Source organism: Rhinopithecus roxellana, chromosome 12 (assembly GCF_007565055.1).
Source record: "Rhinopithecus roxellana isolate Shanxi Qingling chromosome 12, ASM756505v1, whole genome shotgun sequence".
Classification (NCBI taxonomy): Eukaryota; Metazoa; Chordata; class Mammalia; order Primates; family Cercopithecidae; genus Rhinopithecus; species Rhinopithecus roxellana.
In genome coordinates, this window is record NC_044560.1 from 106,658,000 (window position 1) to 106,683,646 (window position 25,647).

The window sequence follows — 25,647 nt, forward strand, 5'->3', positions numbered from 1 at the left end:
CTCTCCCCTGACTCTCTTGCTGGGGAACAGAGTCATCTTTCAAGGAGCTTAGACTCTAAGGGACCAGAGGGTAGGAACCACGTCTCCCGTGCTCTCTGCTGTATCCCTGACCTGTGATACAAAGCCTGTATCCCACAAATAAAGTCTTTTTTGGATGAACGACTGAATGGCAACCCTGTTCAAGCGCCACCTCCTCAGTGACGTCTTCCCCGGCTTTCCCGCACCATCCCCAGCGCTCTATAAATAGTCCTGGCGCCCACTCCTCGCAAAGGGATCCCGTGAGCTGCTCGTGTGTCTGCCTCTGTTGCACAGGGGGACGGCAAGCAGGACTGGCCCCCAGGGTCCAGCACAGGACCTGGCAGCCCATGGGGAGGGCTCTGAGAGTGAGAATCCGCCCCTCCCCAGCCCCGGGGCCGATTCTGCCTTCTAAGGAGCAAAGTCTTCCTGCTTCTCCAGCACACTCAGCGTCCACGGGAGGGCGCCGACAGTGCAAGCATCAGAGGGTGGGTACCTTGTTCTGACACATCTGCCTTCTTCTCCCCCTGGTTCAGGTCTGTACCAAACTTCAGTTTATGATATTTGGCCCTAAAAGAGCAAATGATTAATGAATAAGAGATGCAGGAGAGTAGACAGGGTCAGTAGTTACCTGAGGTATCCGGAATCCCAAACCCCAAATCACAGGGCCTCCCACAACCGGTCTCCTACCAGAGGCTGAAGCATCCCCCACACCCCTGGCCTGGTGGAAGAGACCACTCCCTGGAGTCAGGCAACCTGAGACCCCTAGTCTCAGGGGTCCTTGAAGAAACCATCAGCCCTTGAAACCCCAGTTCCTCATCTGAAACAGGGTTAACAATACCCATTAGGCTACTGGAAGGGGTAAGGGATAACCGAGGTAAGGACTATATGATATTTGGCGCACAGTGGGCCACCAGCACCGTGAGTATTGTTCCTGGTGTCTAGCCGGAGTCCCACCTACTCTGTCTTGTTTCTCCCCTAGAACCTTATGGTACTGGAATGATGGAAAAGAATGTCGACCCCAAATCTCCCTCAGCTGAAAGGAGGCATGGCTGGTGGCCTCCTGATGCTGTGCTTGAGATGGACCCAGAAGGCAGGCCCAGGGCAGGACGAAGGCTCACCTTTCCTGCTTCAGCGCATACTCTAGCATCTTGATCCGCCGCACCAGGTCTGTCTTCAGATTCTCCTGCCCTTTCCTCTCTCCCTGGAGGAAGGCCACCTGAGCCTGAGAGGGCAGACAGGAGGCAAATGAAGACAATGGGGCTCAGGCTCACTGCCGGTGTGTCCATCACTCATCCAGGTATAGTACCAGCCCACAGCCACCCCACAGTGATGGGCGGCAGCCACTTCCTCGGCACAAAGACCCCCGAGCCAGGGTTCAGGAAGCACTGAGAGGACAGGCTGGATCTGTTTCCAGGGCCCCCTGCCACGTCATCCACAACAAGGGCCGAAGGGGAGCCCTTAAACCCTGAGATGACAATGGGGCCAGCCTAGGCCTCACTTGCTGGCTGCCTTTGGAGGGAAGTTGGGTCAGGGATGGCAGTGGAGAGAAGGGTGGGCATTCACTGCCCTGGACTCCCCCCGACACCCTCTGGCAGGTGCTGTCCCTAAGGCTACTGGTGGAGGTGGTGTCCCACTATTCTTACCAGAGCATCTGTCTCTGGGAGGCGTGGGAAGCTACTTCTGGAGCTTTGGGACAAGAGTGGGTGGCTCGGCTCGGCTCCCGCTCCAATACAAAAGCTTTACAAGTCAAGCCTGCTGTGGGACCAGCCATCCCACTGCATTCTGCCCAGGGTGTGAGAGAAATGTGCCACAGACACGACCCCGGGTTCCTGCCAAGCACTTCACACCGTCTGCTGGCTTGAGCTGCCCTGTCTGCTCCAGTCTGTCAACAAGTCATTTAGAGACACTGGGCCCACTGCCTTCCAGGCAGGATCCTGGCCTCTGACCATGGTCTAGAAGCCCTTGTGCCAAAGCCCTGGCCCAGGGCTCATCTCTGGCTTCTCCCCAAGCACCCCAACATTCCAGTCCAGAACAGCCAGAGCTCTAGGCCCAACTTAGACACTTACTCGCTACATGATCTTAGGCAGGTCATCGGCCTCCTCTGAGCCTCCATTTGCCCCTCCAGAAAATGAGACTCATAAGAGTGCCCTCCCCTCATGTGCTAGCTTCTGCTCAGTCCAAGGCCTGGCACAGAATAAAGGCTAACAAATGCCAGCTTCTACTTCTCTTATCACTTTTATTCTCCATGTACATTTTTTGCAAATCCGAAATGGGCCCAGTTCCTTACAGGAGGCAGGATCCCTTGGAGACCCCAGATCAACTAGAAATGTCTGTGGATTGGCCAGGCACAGTGGCTCACACCTATAATCCCAGCCCTTTGGGAGGTTGAGGTGGACAGATGACTTGAGGTCAGGAGTTCGAGACCAGCCTGGGCAACATGGTGAAACCCCATCTCTACAAAAAATACAAAAAACTTAGCCAGGCGTGGTGGTACACACCTGTAGTCCCAGCTACTTGGGAGGCTGAGGCAGGAGAATTGCTTGAACCTGGGAGGTGGAGGTTGCAGTGAGCCAAGATCGTGCCACTGCACTCCAGCCTGGGTGACAGGTCGAGACTTTGTCTCATAAAAAGAGAAATACATGTCACCAGTTACCTTATAGAAAAGAACCTCATGTGTCCGCTTCGAGAATGGGATTTTTTTTTCCCTCTTAACACTTTTTACCAACACATATGTATATAAACATCCAAGGCCAGATAGGGAAACTACTTATACGACATCAACATCTCTAAAGCGTGAGTTTCTGTCCGTCGTGTATCTTCTCGATCCCCCAAATCTACTCTGTGAATCACTGGAGAAGGTGTGAGGAGAGGCGGACCAACCACCAAAGACAAGCCCTGACTTTCCTCCTCACTCTCTTCCCTGCCCTCCTGGGCTTTGGTGATTGACTCCTCAACCTCCCGGGGCAGTTCAGCCTGCTGGGAACCTACACCTTGGTCAACACCTGCCACTGTTTGGTGATTGCCCGCGTGCATCAAGTGCCCCAGTAAGGCACTGGGGAATAAGAGGAGCCACGTGGTTCCTGCACCCACAGGGTTCAGTCCCGTGCAGGAGACAGGCATGAGCAGCAGCTCACACGCAATGTGACTAGACCCCGTTGCGGGAGTGAAGGATGCTATGGGAGGAGGGACAAGAGGCAACAGTTCAGCTAAGGCCTGAAGCTGAAGAGAAGTTAGCCAGGGGAGGGAAGGGCCCTGCTGGCAGAGGACGGAGGCAAGGGCAGCACAGTGGGCTTAAGGAACTCTAAAAGGGCCAGGATGGCTGCTTCAGAATGTATAAAAGGCTCAGGGAAGCCATGGAAGGGTTTTAAGCAGAGAGAGGTAACCGATTCCCATGTTACAAGGGCAGCCCCAGCTAAAACATGGAGATCTGATGAGGGAGCAGGAGAGCGGCAGAGCTGGACACAGAGACCCCTATCACAGACGAGGGCAGTCCCAGAAATCCCAGGACAGAATGGCAGTGGCCTGGACTAGGACGGGGGCACACTGGAGGTCTATCTGTGGGGACGGGAGGCAGAGTCGAGCATCCCACCCAGACCTGTCACTGGTTGGGTTCCCCCTTCATCCGTCTGCTGCCTCACTGGGCCGTGGTCTCCCTCCTCCTAATGAGGACATAAGGGTCTCAGCCGCCCACTCTGCTTTGCTATCCCTTTTCCAGTGCCTCTAGAAAGAGAACCAGAAAGATGTGGTTGGAGCGTCTCAGGGAGGTGGAAACCCAACAGAAACAGGAAGTCAGTGGCCAGTCCTTCCCTCGCTGCAGATGCCAGCAGTCCCCACTGGCTGCCAGGTCTGCAAGCGCCAAGGGCTGTGGCAGGCCTGAGAGTCGGTCCGGGATCTGGAAGTGCTGCTCACCACTGCTCATCACACCCACCCACTGCCACTCCCTCTGGCCAGAGCCACAGAGCACGTGCCCCCAAAACCTTCTGATACCTGGCAGCTACTGCCTCTCTGCCCCTCCAGCTATTCCCAGCAAGGCGACATCTAAAGGCTTTGGAGGAGTCCTAGCAATTCAGTCCTCCCAGGAGCTGATGCCTCTCTGAATTCGCTGCTTCCTGTCCCAGCTCCCTGGGAGGAGTTCCCGTTTCGTGCCATCTAGCCCTGCATCTCCTAAGGGGCTCCTTCCCAAGCTTCAACAGCTGCTGGCAGGGATGAGCCCCCAGGAAGCCGGAGTGGGGAGGGGACAGCTCCCCACATTCTCTGCTGGCACTGCACTCACTGCAGCTCCCTGTCGCTGCTCCTATACAAATCTCCAGTTCAGATCCCTCATTAAAAGGTCCCTCCCATCCTCGAAAAGCTTCCCCTCTCAGAGTTGCCACAGAACAGGAGCAGAGCCACACAATCAATTGTGCATGAACATCTACAGTTCTGCTGTCCCCTGCACGAACAAGCTTCCTCTGCCAGCCTGGAAGTTTCGGATGGGCAGAAACTGCATCACCTACTTCTCAGAATCCCCCACCTAGCAAATGCCTGCTCATTATCAGACTGAAGCTCCACCACCTTCCTGCTCCAAACTTACGGCACCTACTGCCAAGACCTCCCGAGGGGTTGCCTTCCCTGCCATTCAACACACATGTACCAAGCACGGTCGCACGGCAGGTCTTCTGCTAGGAGCAGCTGTATTAAGCTCTTCACAGAAAAGTTATTCAGAGTCCTGATGGAAAATCTGACACTGCCCAGGTCTTAAGGGATCTCACAGGGGAAGTCACACTGTCTGTTAGCGCTAAGTGTTCAAGTAAAGGTGTGTAAAAGAGGTGCCGCTGATGGGAGAGTAAACTGGTGGGTCAACGTGGCAGAGTCGATCCCTGTTTCTTTTTCTTTTCTTTTTTTTTTTTTGAGATGGCATCTCGCTCTGTCACCCAGGCTGGAGTGCAGTGGTGTGATCTCGGATCACTGCAACTTCCGCTTCCTGGGTACAAGTGATTCTCCTGCCTCAGCCTCCCGAGTAGCTGGGACTACAGGCGCCTGCCACCACGTCCGACTAATTTTTGTATTTTGAGTAGAGACAGGGTTTCACCATACTGGCCATGCTGGTCTTGAACTCCAGACCTCGTGATCCACCTGCCTCAGCCTCCCAAAGTGCTGGGATTACAGGGACTAGCCACCGCGCCCAGCCCAATCACTGTTTCATAAACACATCCATTCTACTATTCCAGTCATCTGTTCTGCTTCATACTCGCACATGAATAAGGGGTACTCACTGAAGCCATGTCTAATGGGGAGAAAAACTAGAAAAAATCTAAAAGTCCACCAACCAGGGTCAAACTCAATCAGCTATGGTGCCAACATCCCATGGGACGCTATGTAGCTATCAAAAAGCGTAAGAAAGAGTTCTCTGTGCTGATATGAAAGAAAACCAAAACACATTATGTCACAAAATGATACATACAGCAATAGTTCATCTATTACACAACCACGATAACTCTTCTCTCTCGGGAGAGAAGAGCAAGAAAGGGATGAAGAGAAAGAACTTTCCTTTTTCACTCACATATATATGTGTATACACACACACACCCCTCTGAGATGTCTGAATTTTTACTAATGTAACAATAAAAGAAAACAAAAGTGCAAAGTGACAGTGCTGGCACCATGCCAGACACTAGTTCCTCTCGAACTTCAAGAAGGGTCATTAAGTGAGGCGATAAACATCTTTTCTCTCATCAGCCTCCACGATGAGAAGATGGTGTGGTGGGTGCTGTGCGGTGCACTGGTGCAACGTCCCAGAGGCCAAGATTCAGTCCAAGCTCTGCTATGACTGCTTGGGTGACCCTGGGGAGGCCACTATGCTTGCCTGAACCAATTTTCTCAACTGTACTGGGTAGCAGAGAGGTACAGAACATGTGCTTAAAAGTCCACCGACGGTCGGGCATGGTGGCTTACGCCTGTGATCGTAGCACTTTGGGAGGCCGAGGCAGGTGGATCTCTGGCGGCCAGGAGTTCGAAACCAGCCTGACCAATGTGGCAAAACTCCCATCTCTACTAAAAATACAAAAATCAGCCAGGCGTGGTGGTATACACCTGTAATCCCAGCTACTTGGGAGGCTAAGGCAGGAGAATTGCTTGCAACTGGGAGGCAGTGGTTGCAATGAGCCGAGACATGCCACTGCACTCCAGCCTGGGTGACAGAGTGAGACTCTGTCTCAAAAGAAAAAAAAAAAGGTCCACAGACGAGCCCTTCCGCTCATCTGCTGGAATCCTAGATAAATCACCCTCTCAAAACCTCCATTTCCTCGTGATTCTTTTTTTAAAGGCAGGGGGAATATCCTTTACCTTCCCAGAAGACCACAAGAATGAAATGACAGCTCATGTCTACAGTACTCGATACACAGCTCCAGACATGGTATGTGCTCACTAAATTGCAGCTGGTGCTGTTATTGCTGAGTGAGGTAATGACACTGCCTCTGCCTACATCACGGGGCACTGAGAAGATCTGAAGAGATGAATGCTGGGAAAGAGCTTCGGAAGTAGAGAGTGGGACACAAGTGAGAGCAGTTACATAAGGATTCTGCTCCCACCCCAGCTCCAAGCCTCAGCCACCACCAAGTGAGGGCAGGGGAAGAGTTACTGGAGGGTCTTTACTCATCCTATGAACAAAATGCCGTTTTTGTTGTTGTTTTCTGAGACAGGATCTCACTCTTTCGCCCAGGCTGGAGTGCAGTGGTGCAATCATGGCTCACTGCAGCCTCAACCTCCGGGGTTCAAGCAATCCTCCCACCTCAGCCTCCTGAGTAGCTGGGACTACAGGTGCACATCACCATGCCCAGCTAACTTTTGTACTTTTTTGTAGAGATGAGGTCTTGCTATGTTGGCCAGGCTGGCCTGGAACTCCTGGGCTCAAGGGATCCTCCCACCTCAGCCTCCCTAAGTGCTGGGATTACAAGCATGAACCACTGCACCCCATCTCTATCGACAAAATTCTCATCAGTTATTTATTTGGGTGCCAGCTTCCACTAGATAGAAAACAGCAAATCGGAAGGGGAAACCTGGGCTGCTACAAGGAAGTACTAACAATTTCTGCTAATAATAACCCAGTCCAAGCATCTTCAGATTCCCAGTGGGCCATTCCTGATCCCTTCAAATCCGGACATCTCCATGATCCTCTATTCACTGCCAATGGACCTGACGCTCCACGAGATCACAAACCCCAGCCCAACTCTTCAGACTCTTCCATACATCAGCCCGGAGCACATCCCTGTCCCAAGCTACCCCACACACCATGAGGCCTTTTTCCAGAACTTCCACAAACATATCTCCTTCCCCCCAACCCCACCCTACCCCCGTTCTCTCTGAGATGCCTCCTCATGTTGCCTTCGGGCTCTACAAAATTCTCCCCCCTAAAGCATCACCCCAGGGTTTAACACCTAACTCGTCCTCATTGGCACCATCCCAGGACCCTCACCTCCATACTGGACATGCCCGACACCCCCACACTCCAGGGTTCTCTTTCTACATCCTACACACACGTCCCATCTCAGTGCCATCACGCCCACTACTGCACACCCTCAAGTGGAACTTCCACTCTCAAGTTCTCCCACCCAGGCTCCTAGGGTACATCTCCTGCTCTGTCCACACTTCCACTCCAAAGATCCCTTCCCTGCACTCTGCAGCCACACATGTCCGGGATCCCCAAAGTTTCCCCTAAGAGGGAAAGGCACACACCTCCATCCTGGACCCCTCGAAACCCTCTTCCCACTTCTCGGGTCTTTACACAGCCATCCTTCCATGCCCACTGTCCAGTCGCCCCAAAATACACCCATCCCAGGTTCCCGGACTTCCTCTCCCTAACTCCTCCCGGTTCCCCGTCTGGATCCGCTCTTTCCCAGCGTGTCCCAAGTCCCCCCTCGGACGCTTCCACTTCCCACCTGCACCTGGCTAGGGCCATGGTCGGGGTCGGGAGTCCCTCTGCGCCTGGCGAGCTTCTGCTCACTCCCACAGGAGACTACTCAGGTCTTTCCCAGACCCCTCCAGCTCCTCTCCACACCCTTTCCCGAGTTCTCTTGGGCTCCCCTCCAGGGCCCGAGTCGCCTCTCTCAGGAGCCCCGCGGCCAGCGCGCTCAGTTCCAGTCTCAGTCCCACTCCTAGCCAGTTCTGGTACCTCCGTCCCTCTCTCTCGGCCGGTCCCGGTGATCCCTCCCAACCCCGGTCCCTCCACTCCCACCTCGGGCTGTCCCGGTCCCCTCCCACCAGGGGTGCCCTCAGGACACCCCTCGGACGGCCCCTCACTCGCCCTCCGGGACCGTCGCGGTCCCCTCCCGCCCCCCCCGGCCGTCCCGGCGGCCATTGCTCCAAGATGGCGGCGGCGGCGGCGGCGGGTGAGGCCGGGCCGGGCCGGGGCCGGGTGGGGGGTCGGGGGTCCCGGGACGGCGCTCACCTGTAACTCGGCGCGCTCGGCCTCCCAGCGGGCTTTCTCGGCTTCAAAGCGCGCCCACTCGTGCTGGATAAAGTGCAGGATCCCCGGCAGGCTCAGGGGCTCCGGGCCCGCCGTGGGCCCAGGGCTGCCTCCGCCGCCGCCTCCCTTACCTGCCGGGCCCGGCCCGGGGGCAGGGGCGGAGACCGGGGCCGCCCCAGTGGGGCCAGGGCCCGCGCCTGAGCCGAGCGGACGGCAGGAGGATGCGGCGGCGGCGACCGCGGCGGCCGCTCGCTCCTCCATCATGGAGGCCCCGGGGCCGGCCCGCGCGCCCGCTGTGCTTCGCGCGCCTGCGCGGGCGCTCCAACCCCCCCCCCACCACACACAGACACACACACACACAAACACACACACACACACACCCCACCACCGCGCGCGCGCCTGGCGGAGGACAGTGGGAAGAGGGGCCGGCGGCGAGCGCGAGGCCGGGCACGAGCCTCGCCCACTCTGGTCGACCCCGAGGGCTAGCGTGCCCGCGCGGGGGGCGGCGGGAGGGAGATCGCGCCCCGAGGAGGGCGAGGGAGACCCAGGCCCCGCGCGACGGTCCCCTCGCTGGAGTGAGACTGAGGAAGGGGCCGCTTTCTGCCCCCCTCCTCCTACTTCGCCCCAGAGAAGGAGCCTTACCCCTTCCACACCCAAACATCACCCTCCTGGACAATTACTTTTACTCTGAGAGAAACGGCGACCAGCGGTGGCCCCATCCTCTCTGATTCCTGGCCAGGTCGGTTGTCATGGTAACCCTTCCCCATTGGTGGGGGCGAGTTGGTGGGGGACAGCCTTCCCCTCCCTTCCACCTTTGTGGTTATGGAGCCCCAAACCTCTTCGGACTCTGCACCAGGAGAAGGTTGCTAAGGTAACCTAAGTCCCTGGTGGTCCTTCTGCTCCTTTCCTCATTGGTTACTATGGCACCCCCCCTACACCTAGCATTCAGGTAGAAAGTACGCCAGCCCCAAAGACGCTGATCTCTAAGAGAAGCACCTCTTCCCCAGCCACTCCCCCATAGCCACCTAGTTGGCATTACCATGGTAACCATCTTCCCCTTCCTATTGTGGGAGGCCCATGCACCAAACCAACCAGGTGTTTTTATTTAGAGGAGGAGATGCTCTGCTGAGGGGCAGTTGCTATGGTTACAGGGCCTGGACCATCCTCTGGGGGGTGAGAAACAGGCAAGGTCAAGGCCTGGTTACTATGGTAATAGAGAAGCCCCCTTCGAGTGACCCTAGGAACCAAGCCCAACCAAGGAGGGGAATTTTTTTTTTTTTTTTTTTTGGAGTCGGAGTTTCACTCTTGTTGCCCAGGCTGGGATGCAATGGCCTGATCTCGGCTCACCACAACCCCCGCCTCCCTGGTTCAAGCCGTTCTCCTGCCTCAGCCTCCTGAGTAGCTGGGATTACAGGCATGCGCCACCACGCCTGGCTAATTTTTTTTTGCTTTTAGTACAGACGGGGGTTTCTTCATGTTGGTCAGGCTGGTCTTGAACTCCCGACCTCAGGTGATCTGCCTTAGGCCCGCCTCAGCCTCCCAAAGTGCTGGAATTACAGGTGTGAGCCATCGCCCCTGGCCAGGGGATGTTTTAAGAATCTCTCAGAGGTGGAATGTGTCTAGGGAGGGGGTTGTCATGGTAACAGCTTCTGTTGGCTTCTAGCCCTACCTTTTCTGGACACATTCATGCTAGAGGGATGGTTATAGGTTGCTGTAATAATTGACATCCCTCCCATTCACCCCACCCTACTCCTGAGACACCCCAGGTGGTGCCTGAGATTATGGGACTTCAAGAGAAAGGATTCCCTGACCTTTCTCTTGCCACTATAGTGGATAAGATGAAATTGTGCTCTATTGTACAGAAATGGCTAATTTGGGGTTTTCTGGTTCTCCTCTCAGGAGCACAGCTCAGCTGGGCTGGAACTGCCCTCCTGGAACTCCCCCAGCCTGCAACCTAGGAGGTAAGAAGTCCCTCAGTGTCACTGTCATTCTCATGGAAACTGCCCTTCCCTTATTCCCTAAGGCTTTCCCATGTCTCTCATTTTTTTCTTTTCTTTTTTTTTTTTTTTTGAGACAGAGTCTTGCTCTGTTGCCCAGACTGGAATGCAGTGGTACGGTCACAGCTCACTCCAGCCTCCACCTCTTGGGTTCAAGTGATTCTCCTGCCTCAGCCTCCCAAGTAGCTGGGATTACAGGCGCCCACCACCACGCCTGGCTAATGTTTTGTATTTTTAGTAGAGACGGGGTTTCACCTTGTTGGCCAGGCTGGTCTTGAACTCCTGACCTCGTGATCCACCTGCCTCGGCCTCCCAAAGTGCTAGAATTACAGGCATGAGCCACCGCGCCCGGACCTCTCATTTTTTTCTAACCGTCACATTCCCATTCCACAGATGCAGGAACTGAAGCTCAGGCCAAATCACAGCTCAGACCCCGTGAACCCAAGGCCTGAAGAGAATTTAGATTCATTTACATTGTTTTGTGGGGACTGGAGAGACAAGTAAGTTCGCAGCTTAACTGTCCTCCCCGGCTCTGACTACCATTTCTAAGGCAAGCCCCCTGTTTCTACTCTTGCGCCCCCTGCTGGTTTCTTGCCCTGTCTGTAAGTTGTATGGTTTTTGTCCATCTTTTTTTTTTTTTTTTTTTTTTGGGACAAGGTCTCGCCCAGGCTGGAGTGCAGTGGATCAATCTTGGCTCACTGCAACCTCCTCCTCCCGAGTTCAAGTGATTCTCACACCTCAGCCTCCCCAATAGCTGGGATTACAGGTGCACACCACCATGCCCAGCTAATCTTTGTATTTTTGGTAGAGACGGGGTTTCACATGTTGCCCAGACTGGTCTCTAACTCCTGACCTCAGGTGATCCGACCGCCTGGGCCTCTGAAAGTACTGAGATTACAGGTGTGAGCCACCACAGGTGGCCCTGTCAGTCTTCTTTCTGTCTTCTGGAGGGCTGACCTAATGAGTACCTCATTCATTCTGTATCCTCTAAACACAGGGTCCACTACAAAGAATACTTGAGTTTGTTGAGTTACTGAGTTGAATTAATTTATTAATGTGCCATAGCCAAGCTTTGAAAGCACCTGTCAGGTTAGGGCTGGCGAAGGCTCACCAAAGATGGGTTGAGAGTCAGGGCTTCAGAAAGAACCCAAGAGAGAAGGCAAAGTTTATTGGTTTAAAGCACAACCCTGTAGCCAGCTTCTTGGATCACCTCTTGGGTCCACTACTTCCCATTGTGTGACCTTGACAGAGAGTTAAAGAGACTTAACTCTTTCAGACTTAACTTTGGGCACTCTTGTGGCCCAGAGACTTAACTCTTTAACTCTGTGTGCCTTTGTTTCCTTTTTTTTGAGATAAGGTCTCATTGTGTCACTGTCACACAGGCTGGAGTGCAGTGGCAAAGTCTCGACTCACTGCAGCCTCTGCCTCCTAGGCTCAAGAAATCCTTCGACTTCAGCCACCAGAGTAGCTGGGACTACAGGCGCACGCCACCATGCCCGGTTAATTTTTTTATTTTTTTTGTAGAGATGGGGTCTTACCAGTCCATGCTGGTCTCAAAATCCCAGATTCAAGCAATCTCCCCCCGCCTCATCCTCCCAAAGTGCTGGGATCGCAGGCGTGAACCACCGCGTCGACTGGTTTCCATTTTTAAATGTGATCATAACATGAGGATTAAATAAGTGAATATGCACAAAGTGCTTAGAACAGGGCCTGGCACATGGTGAGCTACTAGAATTATTATTATCCTCCCGATTCCGAAAAATTTAGAACATTCAGACCTTCAGAATCATCATTGCATCCACTTTGCCCCAGCGAAGGGGTTTGTAGCCCTTAGAGGTGGTGAAGTCTGCATGGCTTTGTCAGGGTACTAGATGATTCCTTTCCCCACCTCAGCTTCCCTCACACCCTCACCAGCAGGTGACACCTCCTTATCTGGCCATCAAACCCACTGATGTCTGGTCTGCAAGGGCCAAGCGCTGTGGTGGGCCTAAGGGTAGCCAGGACCTGGCTGCTGTCCTCTGCCCTGCTGGGCACCTCCTGGCTGACCCAGAGTCAGTCAGACAGTGTGGCAAGAGCCAGGGCCTCAGAAGCGAAGACCTGGGTTCTCATCCCTGCATCCTTCCCATCCCTCTGAGCCAGAGGTTCCTGTCTTTCTTTTTTGAGACAGGGTCTCGCTCTGTCGCCCAGGCCGGAGTGCAGTGGCTGGATCACAGCTCACTGCAGCCTCTACCTCCTCGGCTCAAGGGACCCTCCCACCTCAGCCTCCCTCCTAAGTAGCTGAGACCACAGGTAGGTTCCACCATGCCTGGCTAATTTTTGTATTTTTTGTAGAGACAGGGTTCCACTATGTTGCCCAGGCTAGTCTTGAACGCCTGAGCTCAAGCGATCCTCCTGCCTCAGCTTCCCATAGTTCTTGGATTACAGGAGTGAACCACCACACCCAGCCCACGTTCCCTATGTTAATAATTCGAGTCATTCATTCGTTCAACACATATTTATTGAGCACCTGCTATGTGCCAGGCACTGAGCTGTGCTCTGGGGATACAGTAGGGAAAACAGATCCCTGCCCTCCATGGGGATTCTGACAACAAACAAGCTAAGTAAAATCCACGCAATAACTACCAGGGGAGCAAAATAAGGCAGGAATGGGGTATAGGAAGTACATGAGTGATAGGGAGATGCTTTAAAAAAAAAAAAAAAAAAACCGGGCTCGGTGGCTCATGCCTGTAATCCCAGCACTTTGGGAGGCCGAGGTGAGCAGATCACGAGGTCAGGAGTTCGAGACCAGCCTGACCAACATGGTGAAACCCTGTCTCTACTAAAAATGCAACAAATTAGCTGGGCATGGCAGCGGGTGCCTGTAATCCCAGCTACTCAGGAGGCTGAGGCAGGAGAATCGCTTGAACCTGGGAGGCGGAGGTTGTAGTGAGCTGAGATTACACCACTGCATTCCAGCTTGGGCAACAGAGCGAGACTCCATTTCAAAAAAAGATAAGGTCTCACTCTATTGCCCGGGCTGGAGTGCGGTGGTGCCATCATGGCTCACTGCACCCTCGACTTCCCCAGCTCAAGTGATCTTCCCACCTCAGCCTCCCAAGTAACTGGGACTACAGGTGCAAAAGCCATTACGTCCAGCTAGTTTTGTTTATTTTTTGGCAGCAAAGCAAGACCCTATCCCTTTAAAAACAAAAATTGTTTTGGCCGGGTGCGGTGGCTCACACCTGTAATCCCAGCACTTTGGGAGGCCGGGGTGGGTGGATCTCCTGAGGTCAGGAGTTCAAGACCAGCCTGACCAACATGGAGAAACACCATCTCTACTAAAAATACAAAATTAGCCAGATGTGGTGGCGCATGCCTGTAATCCCAGCTACTCGGGAGGCTGAGGCAGAAGAATCGCTTGAACCTGGGAGGCGCAGTTTCCAGTGAGCCGAGATGGCGTCATTGCACTTCACCCTGGGCAACAAAACTGAAACTTCGTCTCAAAAAAAAAAAAAAAATATATATATATATATATATATATATATATATATATATATATATATAATTAACCAGGTGTGGCATGCACCTGTAGTCCCTGCTACTCGGGAGGCTGAGGCAGGAGAATTGCTTGAACCCAGGAGGTTGCAGTGAGATGAGATCACTGCCACTGCACTCCAGCCTTGGCAACAGAGGGAGATTCCATCTCAAAAAAAAAAGAAGAAAAGAAAGAAAAGAAAAGAAATAAGAGCAGTTGAGAAAATGTTCAGGGCGACTTAAGCATACACGTTGGGGAAAGCATGGCAAGAGATGAGGGCGGAATGGGGAGCAGACAAGGGGAATGTCAGAAGAAGCCTCCACTTTCTCCCCTGGGCACTGGGGAGCCATGGCAAGTTAAGAGCAAGGGAAGGAGAGGCCCGACTTGTGCTTTAGGAAGACTCCTCTGGCTATCACGAGGACAGGAATTGCCAGGAGACCAGGGGGAGGTTGGATGGGAATGTGGGTGGACCTGGTTGAAGAGGGAGCTGTGGAAATGGGGAGGAGGGGACAGAGGATTTAGGACATAGGGAGGTTAGCTGGATGTCCCCTCTCTCTAGGAAGGGCAGAAACCTACAAAAAGTCATCATGGGGACACTTTATTTGATCATCTGCTTGGAACCCAGAGCTACACCACCTGTGCTGGAGAACCGCCAGCCAAATTTTCAAAGTCGCGGTGGGGACAAGGAGACAGCGCCATCTGGTGCTTGAGGGTGTGGCCAATGAATGTGGAGGGGAGTGTCCTAAGGTTGGCAGCCTCTTTTGATGCAAGCTACCCCACTTTTTTGTTGTTGGGTTTTTTGAGACAGGGTCTCACTCTCGTCCAGGCTGAGTGCAATGGCATGATCATGGCTCACTGGCTCAAGCCATTCCCCACCTCAGCATCCTGAGTGGTTGGAACCATAGGTGAGTAGCACCACACCCAGCTAATTTTTTATTTTTTGTAGAGATGAAGTCTCCTTATGTTACTCAGGTTGGTCTCGAACTCCTGGACTCAAGTGATCCTCCTGCCTTGGCTTCCCAAATTGGTGGGATCACAGGCGTGAGTCACTGTACCTGGTCCACCCCACTTTTGTTTTGCTTTTCTTTTTTTAATTTGTTTTTTCGATTTTTTTTTTTTTTTTCCCGAGACAAAGTCTCACTCTGTCGCCCAGGCTGTAGTGCAATGGTGCCATCTCAGCTTACTGTAACCTCCACCTCCCGGGTTCAAGTGATCCTCCTGCCTTGGCCTCCCAAATCGCTGGGATCACAGGCATGAGTCACTGTACCTGGCCCACCCCACTTTTATTTTGTTTTTCTTTTTTTTTTTAATTTGTTTTTATTTTTATTTTATTTTTTTTTTTTTCAAGACAGAGTCTTCTTCTGTCGCCCAGGCTGGAATACAATGGTGCCATCTCGGCTCACTGCAACCTCCACCTCTCAGGTTCAAGTGATTTCCTGCCTCGGCCTCCTGAGTAGCTGGAATTACAGGCACCCACCCTCACACCTGGCTAACTTTTGTATTTTTAGTAGAGATGGGGTTTCACCATGTTGGCCAGGCTGGTCTCAAACTCTTGACCTCAGGTGATCCACCCACCTTGTCCTCTCAAAGTGCTGGGATTACAGGCGTGAGCCACCGCGCCCAGCCTGACCTTTTTTTCATTTATATTTTTCAGCACCCTACTTAAAAATATTTTTTTAAATTCTAATTAAATACGTATAACATTAAATGTACCATCTTAACCATTTTTCAGCACACAGTTCAGTCGTGTTAGGTGCATTCATACTATTGTGCCAACAAACCTGTGGGACCTTTTCATCTTCCCAAACTGAAACTCTGTACCCATTGAACAACTCCCCATTCCCCCTGCCCGCAACCCCGACACCCGTCATTCTACTTCATGTTTCTATTAGTTTGACTCATTCTGTTAAAAAAAAAAAAAAAAAGATTCTTTTTTTTTTTTTTGAGGTGGAGTCTCGCTCTGTTGCCCAGGCTGGAGCGTAGTGGCGCTATCTCAGTTCACTGCAAGCTCCGCCTCCCAGGTTCACGCCATTTTCCTGCCTCAGCCTCCCAAGTAGCTGGGACTACAGGCGCCCACCACCATGCCTGGCTAATTTTTTGTATTTTTAGTAGAGACGGGGTTTCATCATGTGAGCCAGGATGGTCTCAATCTCCTGACCTCGTGATCCGCCCGCCTTGGCCTCCCAAAGTGCTGGCATTATAGGTGTGAGCCATCGTGCCCTGCCAAAATATTCTTAATTAGTGGCCAACATTTTAAAATTGGGATAATTCTGATTTTTAAAAAATATTTCTGGCTTTTCATGCAAAATCAGAGTTGTCAGGCTGACCATCAGGGAGATGATGGGATGGCACAGGATTTGAGGATATGAGGTGGTGGCAGGGGAGGGGCTTGAGAGCTGTGGCATCAGCCTCACCCTGGAGCCAGAGCCAGGGTGTTGAGGGGCAGGGAGGGGGAGATCGGGGGTGGCTTCCTGGAGGAGGAAATGGTAGAGAGGGAGATGAGAGTGGGAATGGATTTAGGGTGTTTAAAACTGAGCCTGGGCCAGGCACGGTGGCTCAAGCCTGTAATCCCAGCACTTTGGGAGGCCGAGACGGGCGGATCACGAGGTCAGGAGATCAAGACCATCCTGGCTAACACGGTGAAACCCCGTCTCTACTAAAAAATACAAAAAACTAGCCGGGTGAGGTGGCGGCCGCCTGTAGTACCAGCTACTCGGGAGGCTGAGGCAGGAGAATGGCGTGAACCCAGGAGGCGGAGCTTGCAGTGAGCTGAGATCCGGCCACTGCACTCCAGCCCGGGTGACAGAGCGAGACTCCGTCTCTAAAAATAAATAAATAAATAAATAAATAAATAAATAAATAAATAAAACTGAGCCTGAATCTGGATAAGTTGACAGAGAATAGGCAGAGGGTGGCACTGAATAAAGACAAAGGGAAGGTGATTCACTTTAAGGAAAAACAAAACAAAACATCCAGCACCTAACGTGTATCTGGCTCTGTTTTGGTTTTGAGGACCCAGCCAGGCTCAGGTCCCACCCTCCTGGGTCTCGCAAGCTAGTAGGGACACGCACTCTTCCCCGGCACTAATGACTTAGAGTGGTCAGGATGTGGTGGGGGAACCCAGGGGGTTGAGGACACCCAGAGTTGGTGCATGGCCCAGACTGGGAAGTCAGGGAGTGCTTCCTGGAGAAGGGGAAGTCAAAGCTGAAACCAAATAGGGAAGAAAGGGAATTGAGAAAGAGCTGTACAAAGGGGCAAGGCTGAGGGTGGCAGAAGGGGGTGGTTCTGACAATCAGCTGCTGCTTTCCCTTTCATCCCCCTCCCCAGGATGCCCTCGAGGACCAGCTAGCCCCAGACTTCGACCCCATGCGGCTCACCCGCTGCCAGGCTGCCCTGGCAGCCGCCATCACCCTCAACCTTCTGGTCCTCTTCTATGTCTCGTGGCTGCAGCACCAGCCTAGGAATTCCCGGGCCCGGGGGCCCCGCCGTGCCTCTGCTGCCGGCCCCCGTGTCACTGTCCTGGTGCGGGAGTTTGAGGCATTTGACAACGCGGTGCCCGAGCTGGTGGACTCCTTCCTGCAGCAAGACCCGGCCCAGCCCTTGGTGGTGGCAGCCGACACGCTCCCCTACCCGCCCCTGGCCCTGCCTCGCATCCCCAACGTTCGTCTGGCGCTGCTCCAGCCTGCCCTGGACCGGCCAGCCGCAGCCTCACGCCCAGAGACCTATGTGACCACCGAGTTCGTGGCCCTGGTACCTGACGGGGCACGGGCTGAGGCACCGGGCCAGCTGGAGCGCATGGTAGAGGCGCTCCGCGTGGGAAAGGCACGCCTGGTGGCTGCCCCCGTCGCCACGGCCAACCCTGCCAGGTGCCTGGCCCTGAACGTCAGCCTGCGAGAGTGGACCGCCCGCTATGGCGCAGCCCCCGCCGCGCCCCGCTGCGACGCCCTGGACGGAGATGCTGTGGTGCTCCTGCGCGCCCGCGACCTCTTCAACCTCTCCGTGCCCCTGGCCCGGCCGGTGGGCACCAGCCTCTTCCTGCAGACCTCCCTTCGCGGCTGGGCTGTGCAGCTGCTGGACTTGACCTTCGCCGCGGCGCGCCAGCCCCCGCTGACCACGGCCCACGCGCGCTGGAAGGCTGAGCGTGAGGGGCACGCTCGGCGGGCAGCGCTGCTCCGCGCACTGGGCATCCGCCTAGTGAGCTGGGAGGGCGGGCGGCTAGAGTGGTTCGGCTGCAACAAGGAGACCACACGCTGCTTCGGAACCGTGGTGGGCGACACGCCCGCCTACCTCTATGAGGAGCGCTGGACGCCCCCTTGCTGCTTGCGCGCACTGCGCGAGACCGCCCGCTACGTGGTGGGCGTGCTGGAGGCCGCGGGTGTGCGCTACTGGCTCGAGGGCGGCTCACTGCTGGGGGCCGCCCGCCACGGGGACATCATCCCGTGGGACTACGACGTGGACCTGGGCATCTACTTGGAGGACGTGGGCAACTGCGAGCAGCTGCGGGGGGCAGAGGCCGGCTCGGTGGTGGATGAGCGCGGCTTCGTATGGGAGAAGGCGGTCGAGGGCGACTTTTTCCGCGTGCAGTACAGCGAAAGCAACCACCTCCACGTGGACCTGTGGCCCTTCTACCCCCGCAACGGCGTCATGACTAAGGACACGTGGCTGGACCACCGGCAGGATGTGGAGTTCCCCGAGCACTTCCTGCAGCCGCTGGTGCCCCTGCCCTTTGCTGGCTTCGTGGCGCAGGCGCCTAACAACTATCGCCGCTTCCTGGAGCTCAAGTTCGGGCCCGGGGTCATCGAGAACCCCCAGTACCCCAACCCGGCACTGCTGAGTCTGACGGGAAGCGGCTGAAGCCCTGATACCCTCGCCTTTGTTTTTCGGGGGTCTGTCTGGATGTGGAGAATCTCTGTGTGAGCGGTGAGGGGTGGAGGGGTGTCGCGGAGACAGGGAAGGGGGAAACTGACCAAGAAAGAAATTCGAGGGAGAGCATGAAAGAAGGCTGACACTGGCAGGAGGAGAGCACCAGGAGGAGGATGGGAAGCGACCTCCAGATTTCTCAAATGGTCATGCCCACTGGGAGCCGTGGATATGGGTGGGGACATCCTGGGTCATCCCAGTCACGGAGGGAGCCAGGGATGTCACGCCGTCCCGCAGGGCCCAGCAGGGCCCCAGACCCGAAAAAAGTGTCCTGCCCAAGATTCCAAGAGCCCTGCCCTCTAGGGCAGGGACAGAGTTTTGGAAACAGAAAGAGTGCAGGCTCTGGAGCCAGATTGGCAAGATTCAAATCCTGGCTCTATCGCTTATGAGCCAGGTGGGCCTGGGGGAGCATCGCCCTTTCTCAGTACCTCAATACCTTCCAGGATGTGGGACCCTTGGCTGCAGGGATTGCTTCCGCCACTAGAGGGCGCGCCGGTCCCGCTCCTGGTGGCCCACTGTGGCTGCCCGGGCGACAGTATGCCCAGGGCCTCTGTTCCATAGCCATCTACTCTCTTCAGCCTTTGGACTTCTCTCCAAGCCCCTGTGGAGGGCGGACAGCAGTGACCACATCCCCTTCTTTTGGACTGCGACCTCCTTCCCTCCTGAGAGAGCCCTGTGACCTGCATGCTACTCTTAATTATTCTATTCAAGACTGAATAGAAGTATTTCAGTCTTGCAGAGGAGGAGATGCTCAGAGCTCCGAGGTGCGGCTGTGGTCGAGAACCGGGTGTTGGACCGGGCGCGGGGGCTCACGCCTATATTCCCAGCACTTTGGGCGGCCGAGGTGGGAGGATCGCTTGAGCCCAGGAGTTCGAGACCAGCCTGGTCAACATGCCAAGACCCCCGTCTCTATTTTTAAAAAAGAAAAAGAACAGACTTCTGAATCTCAGCTCCACTCATGATTATTACCTCATTATTTCAGCTGTCTGCACCTATTTCCCCACTTGCACGGCAGGGTAGACAACCATAGCTCACACTCACTGAGCACCTGCTGGGTACCAGGCACCAATCTCAGTGTTTCCCTTGGATCAATTGATGTGTCCCTCAACTCAGCCCTCAGAAGTGACAGCTGCTATTATTTTCATTATACAGATGAGGAAGCTGAGGCCAGAATGGTGAAGTCACTTGCTTAAGGTCAGGCAGCTTAGGAAGGGGCAAATTGGGGGCTTGAACCCAAGTGGTCAGGCTCTGGAGCCCACAATTGTCTTACCCAGTATGCCCCTCTCTAGTCATGGTCCCCAAGAGAGGCTTGGAGACTCACTTAGCAGGTGAAAGCAATGGCAGCCTTCCTTATTTGATTATGCACCTAAGAATAAATGGTATTTGGGCATGTATTCCCAATATGTGTATATTTATTTATAAAGACATACAGATACTTATCTGTATGTTAGTAATAAAGCTTAAATTATTCCGTTTTAAAATTATGAATATGAATAGGGTTTTCTTATGTTTCTTGCCTCATCCCAATGACTTGTTTTGCATGCCTGGGTGTAAGCACCCGACATTCAAGACCACAGGTTTAAAAAAAAAAAAAAAAAAGCTGGCTGGGCACGGTGGCTCATGTCTGTGATCCCAGCACTTTGGGAGGCTGAGGCAGGAGGATCACTTGAGCTCAGGAGTTGGAGACCAGCCTGAGCAATAGAGCAAGACTCCTCTCAATTAAAAATAATAAATAAGGCCAGGCAGGGTGGCTCACACCTGTCATCCCAACACTTGTGGGAGCCTGAGGCGGCTGGATCTCGAGGTCAAGAGATCGAGACCATCCTGGCTAACATGGTGAAACTCCATCTCTACTAAAAATACAAAAAATTAGCCAGGCGTGGTGGTGGGCGCCTGTAGTCCCAGCTACTCGGGAGGCTGAGGCAGGAGAATGGCGTGAACCTGGGAGGCAGAGCTTGCAGTGAACTGAGATCGCGCCACTGCACTCCAGCCTGGGCAACAAAGTGAGACTCCATCTCAAAAAAATAAAATAAATTAATAAGTAATAAATAAGAGGCAAAATGTTAAAAATAAGCAAGAACTGGGCACAGTGGCTCATGCCGGTAATCCTGGTATTTTAGGAGGCCAAGATTGGAGGATCCTTTAAGGTCAAGAGTTAGAGACCAGCCTTGGCAACATAGTGAGATCCCCTTCTCTACAAAAGAATAAAAAAATAGCCACTGTATTAGTCCCTTCTCACGCTACTAATAAAGACCTACCAGAGACTGGGTAATTTATACAGGAGGAGAGGTTTAATCAACCCACAGTTCAGCATGGCTGGGGAGGCCTCATGAAACTTACAATCATGGCAGAAGGAGAAGAAAACACATCTTGTGATGGCAGGAAAGAGAAGTTCCAAGCAAAAGAGGGGAAGCTCCTTATAAAACCATTAGATCTCATGAGAACTCACTATCGCGAGAACAGCATGGGGGTAACCGCTCCCATGATTCAATTACATCCCACCCGGTCCCTCCCACAACACAGGGGGATTATGGGAACTACAATTCAAGATGAGATTTGGGTGGGAACACAGCCAAATCATATCAGCCAGGCATGATGGCATGCACCTGTAGTCCTAGCTACTGCGGAGGCTGAGGCAGGAGGATTGCTTGAGCCTAGGAAATCAAGGCTGCGGTGAGCTCTGATTGCACCTCTACACTCCAGCTTCAGCAACAGAGCATTATCCCATCCCCCACCCCCCTCAAAAAAAAAAAAGAAAAGACATGGGCTCTGAGGTTGGAGAGGACTGGGTTTCCCAGTGCTGCCACCTCCTCCCAGGGCCTCCCAGGGCCTCTGTTGACCTCTGTCTCTGCGACCCCACCTTGCATTTGGGAAATGGAAGCAATGAGATCGCTCCTCCCACAGGAGTGTGTTCGCGGTAAAGGGGTCCAGAGTCTGGCTGGGTTTGAATCCTGGCTTGGCCACTTGCCTTCTTTGTAATCTCAGGCAAGTCACTGCCTTTCTGAACCTGTAAACTGGGGAGATTGGTAATATTGCACAACTGTACATTCCTCAGAGGAGGAGGCTTCACAGACCAGCAAGAGAAGATTACTATTTGGCCCAGTCTCCTGAGGCTCAGACATCCAAAGCCTGATTTCTTGTAACCCAACCCCTGCTTTTAACCACTGAACCCACAAATAGTTCACAAAGAGACTTGGCAGGTCCCCAGGGAGGATTCTGGAATGTATGGGGATGATTTGCATTATCATCATGACTGGAAGCTGCTCTTGGCTCTTGGCAGACGTGGTCCAGGGATGCAGCTGGCTTGTAATATTCAGGAATATCCACACAGTACAGCATCATCCCTTGTCTCATGCAGCTTCCAGATGTCTCACTGGACATTCACTAAGGAAGGGTAATATTCAAAATGTTTTGCCACTGGTACTGTAATAGAAGTTAATATATGTCAATGTATGCATCAAGTTTTAAAAATATTTTAGGCCAGGCATGGTGTAATCCCAGCACTTTGGGGGGCCAAGGCAGGAGGATGGCTTGAAGCCAGGAATTCGAAACCAGACTGGGGGCCAGGCAACATAGAGAGACCTTCATCTCTACAAAACATTTCAAAAATTGAGCAGGGCGTGGTGGCACACACCATTAATCCCAGCACTTTGGAAGGCCGAGGCTGGTGAATTGCTTGAGCCCAGGAGTTCAAGACCAGCCTGGGGGCCAGGCGGGGTGGCTCATGCCTGTAATCCCACCACTTTGGGAGGCTGAGGCGGGCAGATCACTTAAGGCCAGGAGTTCAAGACCAGCCTGGCCAACAAGGCGAAACCTGGACATGGTGGTACACACCTGCAGTCCCAGCTACTCAGGATGCTGAGGTGGAAGGATCACCTGAGCCCAGGAGGTCAAGGCTACAGTGAGCCATGATCATGCCACTGCATTCCAGCCTGGGCAACAGAGTAAGACCCTGTCTCAAAAAAACAAAAATCCTTATTATCCCTAAGTTATGATATGACAAAGATCTGTCACAATTAACCTGAACTAATTTATTTTTATTCAAATACGTATTGAATTTTAGTCCTTTCTCAACTACTCTTGTGCTATCATCCAGCCAGAATAGAAGTATTTCAGTATTTTAACAACCAGTGTTGACTAGGTGTGGTGGCTCACGCCTGTAATCCCAGCACTTTGGGAGGCCAAGGTGGGCGGATCACAAGGTCAGGAGTTTAAGAGCAGCCTGGCCAAAATGGTGAAACCCTGTCTCTACTAAAAATACAAAAATTAGCCAGGCATGGTGGTGGGCACCTGTAGTCCCAGCTACTCAGGAGGCTGAGCAGGAGAACTGCTTGAACCCAGGAGGTGGAGGCTGCAGTGAGCTGAGATCGTGTCACTGCACTCCAGCCTGGGCAACAGAGCAAGACTCCATCTCAAAAACAAACAAACAAAAAAGAACAGTATTTCCATACTAGTTCAGACCAACTAAATTTTAGCCTTACTTGGAGGTGAAAACCCTGGCCAAAACTCTCTTGTAAATACAAAGTCCTTTTTGTTTTTAAATGGCCTCAGTATCTTCCAGGAAGTGTGACTACCACAAAAAATGAGGGAAGCTTGTATCGTGTTTTGTTCAAAACTTGGCCAAAGGTTGTCCACTATGTGAAAAAAATCACATTGCACATGGCTCTTGGTAATTGGACACCAGTCCACGTGTTTTCAATGTGTTAGAACTATCTATATTATAGGTGTAGACATCTGGTTACCTCCTTGGGTTCTGGGGTGCTGGCTCCACACATCCGCATAATGAAATGCATACTGTAAGTTTAGTATGTTCTTATTTCTTCTTTTTACATTTAGGGCAATCAAGGATTGTTTTTCTTGCTGCTGCTGCTGTTGTTGTTGTTTCTGAGACAGGGTCTCACTCTCTCACCCAGGCTGGAGTGCAGTGGCACAGTCTTGGCTCACTGCAGCCTCAACTTCCCAGGCTCAGGCGATTCTCCTACCTCAGCCTCCCAAGTAGATGGGACTGCAGATATGTACTACCACACCCAGCTTTCATATACATATATATAATCTCTACTAAAAATATAAAAATTAGCTAGGTGTGGTGGCTCATGCCTGTAATGCCAGCAGTTTGGGAGGCCGAAGCGGGTGGATTACGTGAGGTCAGGAGTTCAAGATCAGCCTGGCCAACATGGTAAAACCCCATCTCTACCTAAAAATTACGTATATATTTTAGGTAGAGATGGGGTTTCACCATGTTGCTCAGGCTAGTCTCAAACTCCTGGGCTCAAGCAATCTGCCCACCTTGGCCTCCCAAAGTAGGATTTTCTTATATCATGTGCCAGCGGGTTATACTATCTATGAACTTCATTTCAGGAGAACAGAGAGAACTTTCCCAGAACTGACATTCAAGCCAGCACACGCCCTGGGGTGGTCATGCCAGTGGTTAAAACACCAAAACACTAAATTATGGATTATTTACCCATTCATAAACGGCCACTGGCATGAACCCCCTGACTATTAGTATCCTCCTAGCTCTCGCTGGGGATCCCCTGGGCTGCCCTCTGGCCCAGCAGTCCAGGGGTTAAACTGGGATTAGTGGGAGGTAAGGGGGACCCATATCCCAGATGTTGGATGGACCGATGACTTTGCCAAGCAGTAAATATTTTGTGTATCAGCCCTACATGTTACAAAATATTTGCTATGAACAACGGTGGCATGTAAAGACCTGTCTACATTAGCCAGGTGTGGTGGCTCATGCCTGTAATCCCAGCGCTTTGGAAGACCAAGGCCGGAGAATTGCATGAGCCCAGGAGGTGGAGGACACCCCGGGTAATATGTTGACACCCTGTCTCTACAAAAAAAAAAAATTAGGCCGGGTGCAGTGGCTCATGCCTGTAATCCCAGCACTTTGGGAGGCTGAGGCAGGCAGATCACTTGAGGTCAGGAGTTTGAGACCAGCCCGGTCAACATGGTGAAACCACGTCTCTACTAAAAGTACAAAAATTAGCCAGGTGCGGTGGCTCACACCTGTAATCCCAGCACTTTGGAAGGCCGAGGTGGGCGGATTACTTGAGGTCAGGAGTTCAAGACCAGCCTGGCCAACATGGTGAAACCCTATCCCTACTAAAAATACAAAAATTAGCCAGGCGTGATGGTGGGGGTGCCTGTAATCCCAACTACTCAGGAAGCTGAGGCAGGAGAATCGCTTGAACCTGAGAGGTGGAGGTCGCAGTGAGCTGAGATTGCACCACTGCACTCCAGCCTGGGTGACAGAGCAAGACTGTCTCAAAAATAAAATAAAATAAATAAAAAATAAAAAACCTGTCTACAAATGCACCTTTATGCACAATAGCCCCAAACTGGAAACCATCAGATGTAAATCAACAAGTGGGTGGATAAGCAAACTGTGGTACACCCAGACAACGTAATACTCCTTAGCAAGTTTTTCAAAAATAGAAAGAACTGGGCCGGCCGTGGTGACTCACACCTGTAATCCCAGCACTTTGGGAGGTCGAGGCGGGTAGATCACCTGAGGTCAGGAGTTCGAGACCAGCCTGACCAACATGGAGAAACCCCATCTCTACTAAAAACACCAAATTTGCTGGGCCTGGTGGCACATGCCTGTAATCCCAACCACTTGGGAGGTTAAGGCAGGAGAATCGCTTAAACCCGGGAGGCGGAGGTTGTGGTGAGCCGAGATCATGCCATTGTACTCCAGCCTGGGCAACAAGAGTGAAACTCCATCTCCAGAAAAAAAAAAAGGCCGGGCA

The 25,647-nt window shown here is 52.9% G+C and overlaps 2 protein-coding genes across 11 annotated transcripts in view; one reads left to right on the top strand and one right to left on the bottom strand.

The window, feature by feature from the left end:
- The window catches only part of STRN4 (striatin 4), a 27,699-nt gene extending 18,930 nt beyond the window's left edge, over positions 1-8,769 (bottom strand). For all 3 annotated transcript variants that reach the window (XR_004052271.1, XR_004052270.1, XM_030913723.1), the window contains exons 1-3: positions 8,444-8,769; positions 1,137-1,240; positions 512-585 (exon numbers count right to left, since the gene is read on the bottom strand). Coding sequence is in view for 1 of the 3 variants with exons in the window: in XM_030913723.1 (XP_030769583.1) it covers positions 512-585; positions 1,137-1,240; positions 8,444-8,725 (460 nt within the window). In the remaining 2 variants the exon portion in view is untranslated. The remainder of the gene's footprint in view (positions 1-511; positions 586-1,136; positions 1,241-8,443) is intronic.
- On the top strand, positions 8,340-20,377 carry FKRP (fukutin related protein). 8 transcript variants are annotated; one of them, XM_030913726.1, is made up of 5 exons: positions 8,348-8,384; positions 10,361-10,422; positions 10,852-10,958; positions 14,781-14,877; positions 17,300-20,377. In XM_030913726.1, exon 5 carries the CDS (start codon positions 17,339-17,341, stop codon positions 18,824-18,826), a length of 1,488 nt encoding a protein of 495 aa, XP_030769586.1. In that variant the 5' UTR covers positions 8,348-8,384; positions 10,361-10,422; positions 10,852-10,958; positions 14,781-14,877; positions 17,300-17,338; the 3' UTR covers positions 18,827-20,377. The 8 variants fall into 8 exon arrangements, with proteins under 8 accessions (XP_030769588.1, XP_030769586.1, XP_030769584.1 ...); XM_030913724.1 differs by lacking the exon at positions 14,781-14,877; XM_010377420.2 differs by lacking the exons at positions 8,348-8,384; positions 14,781-14,877 and adding an exon at positions 8,745-9,200.
- The last annotated feature ends 5,270 nt before the right edge of the window (positions 20,378-25,647 follow it).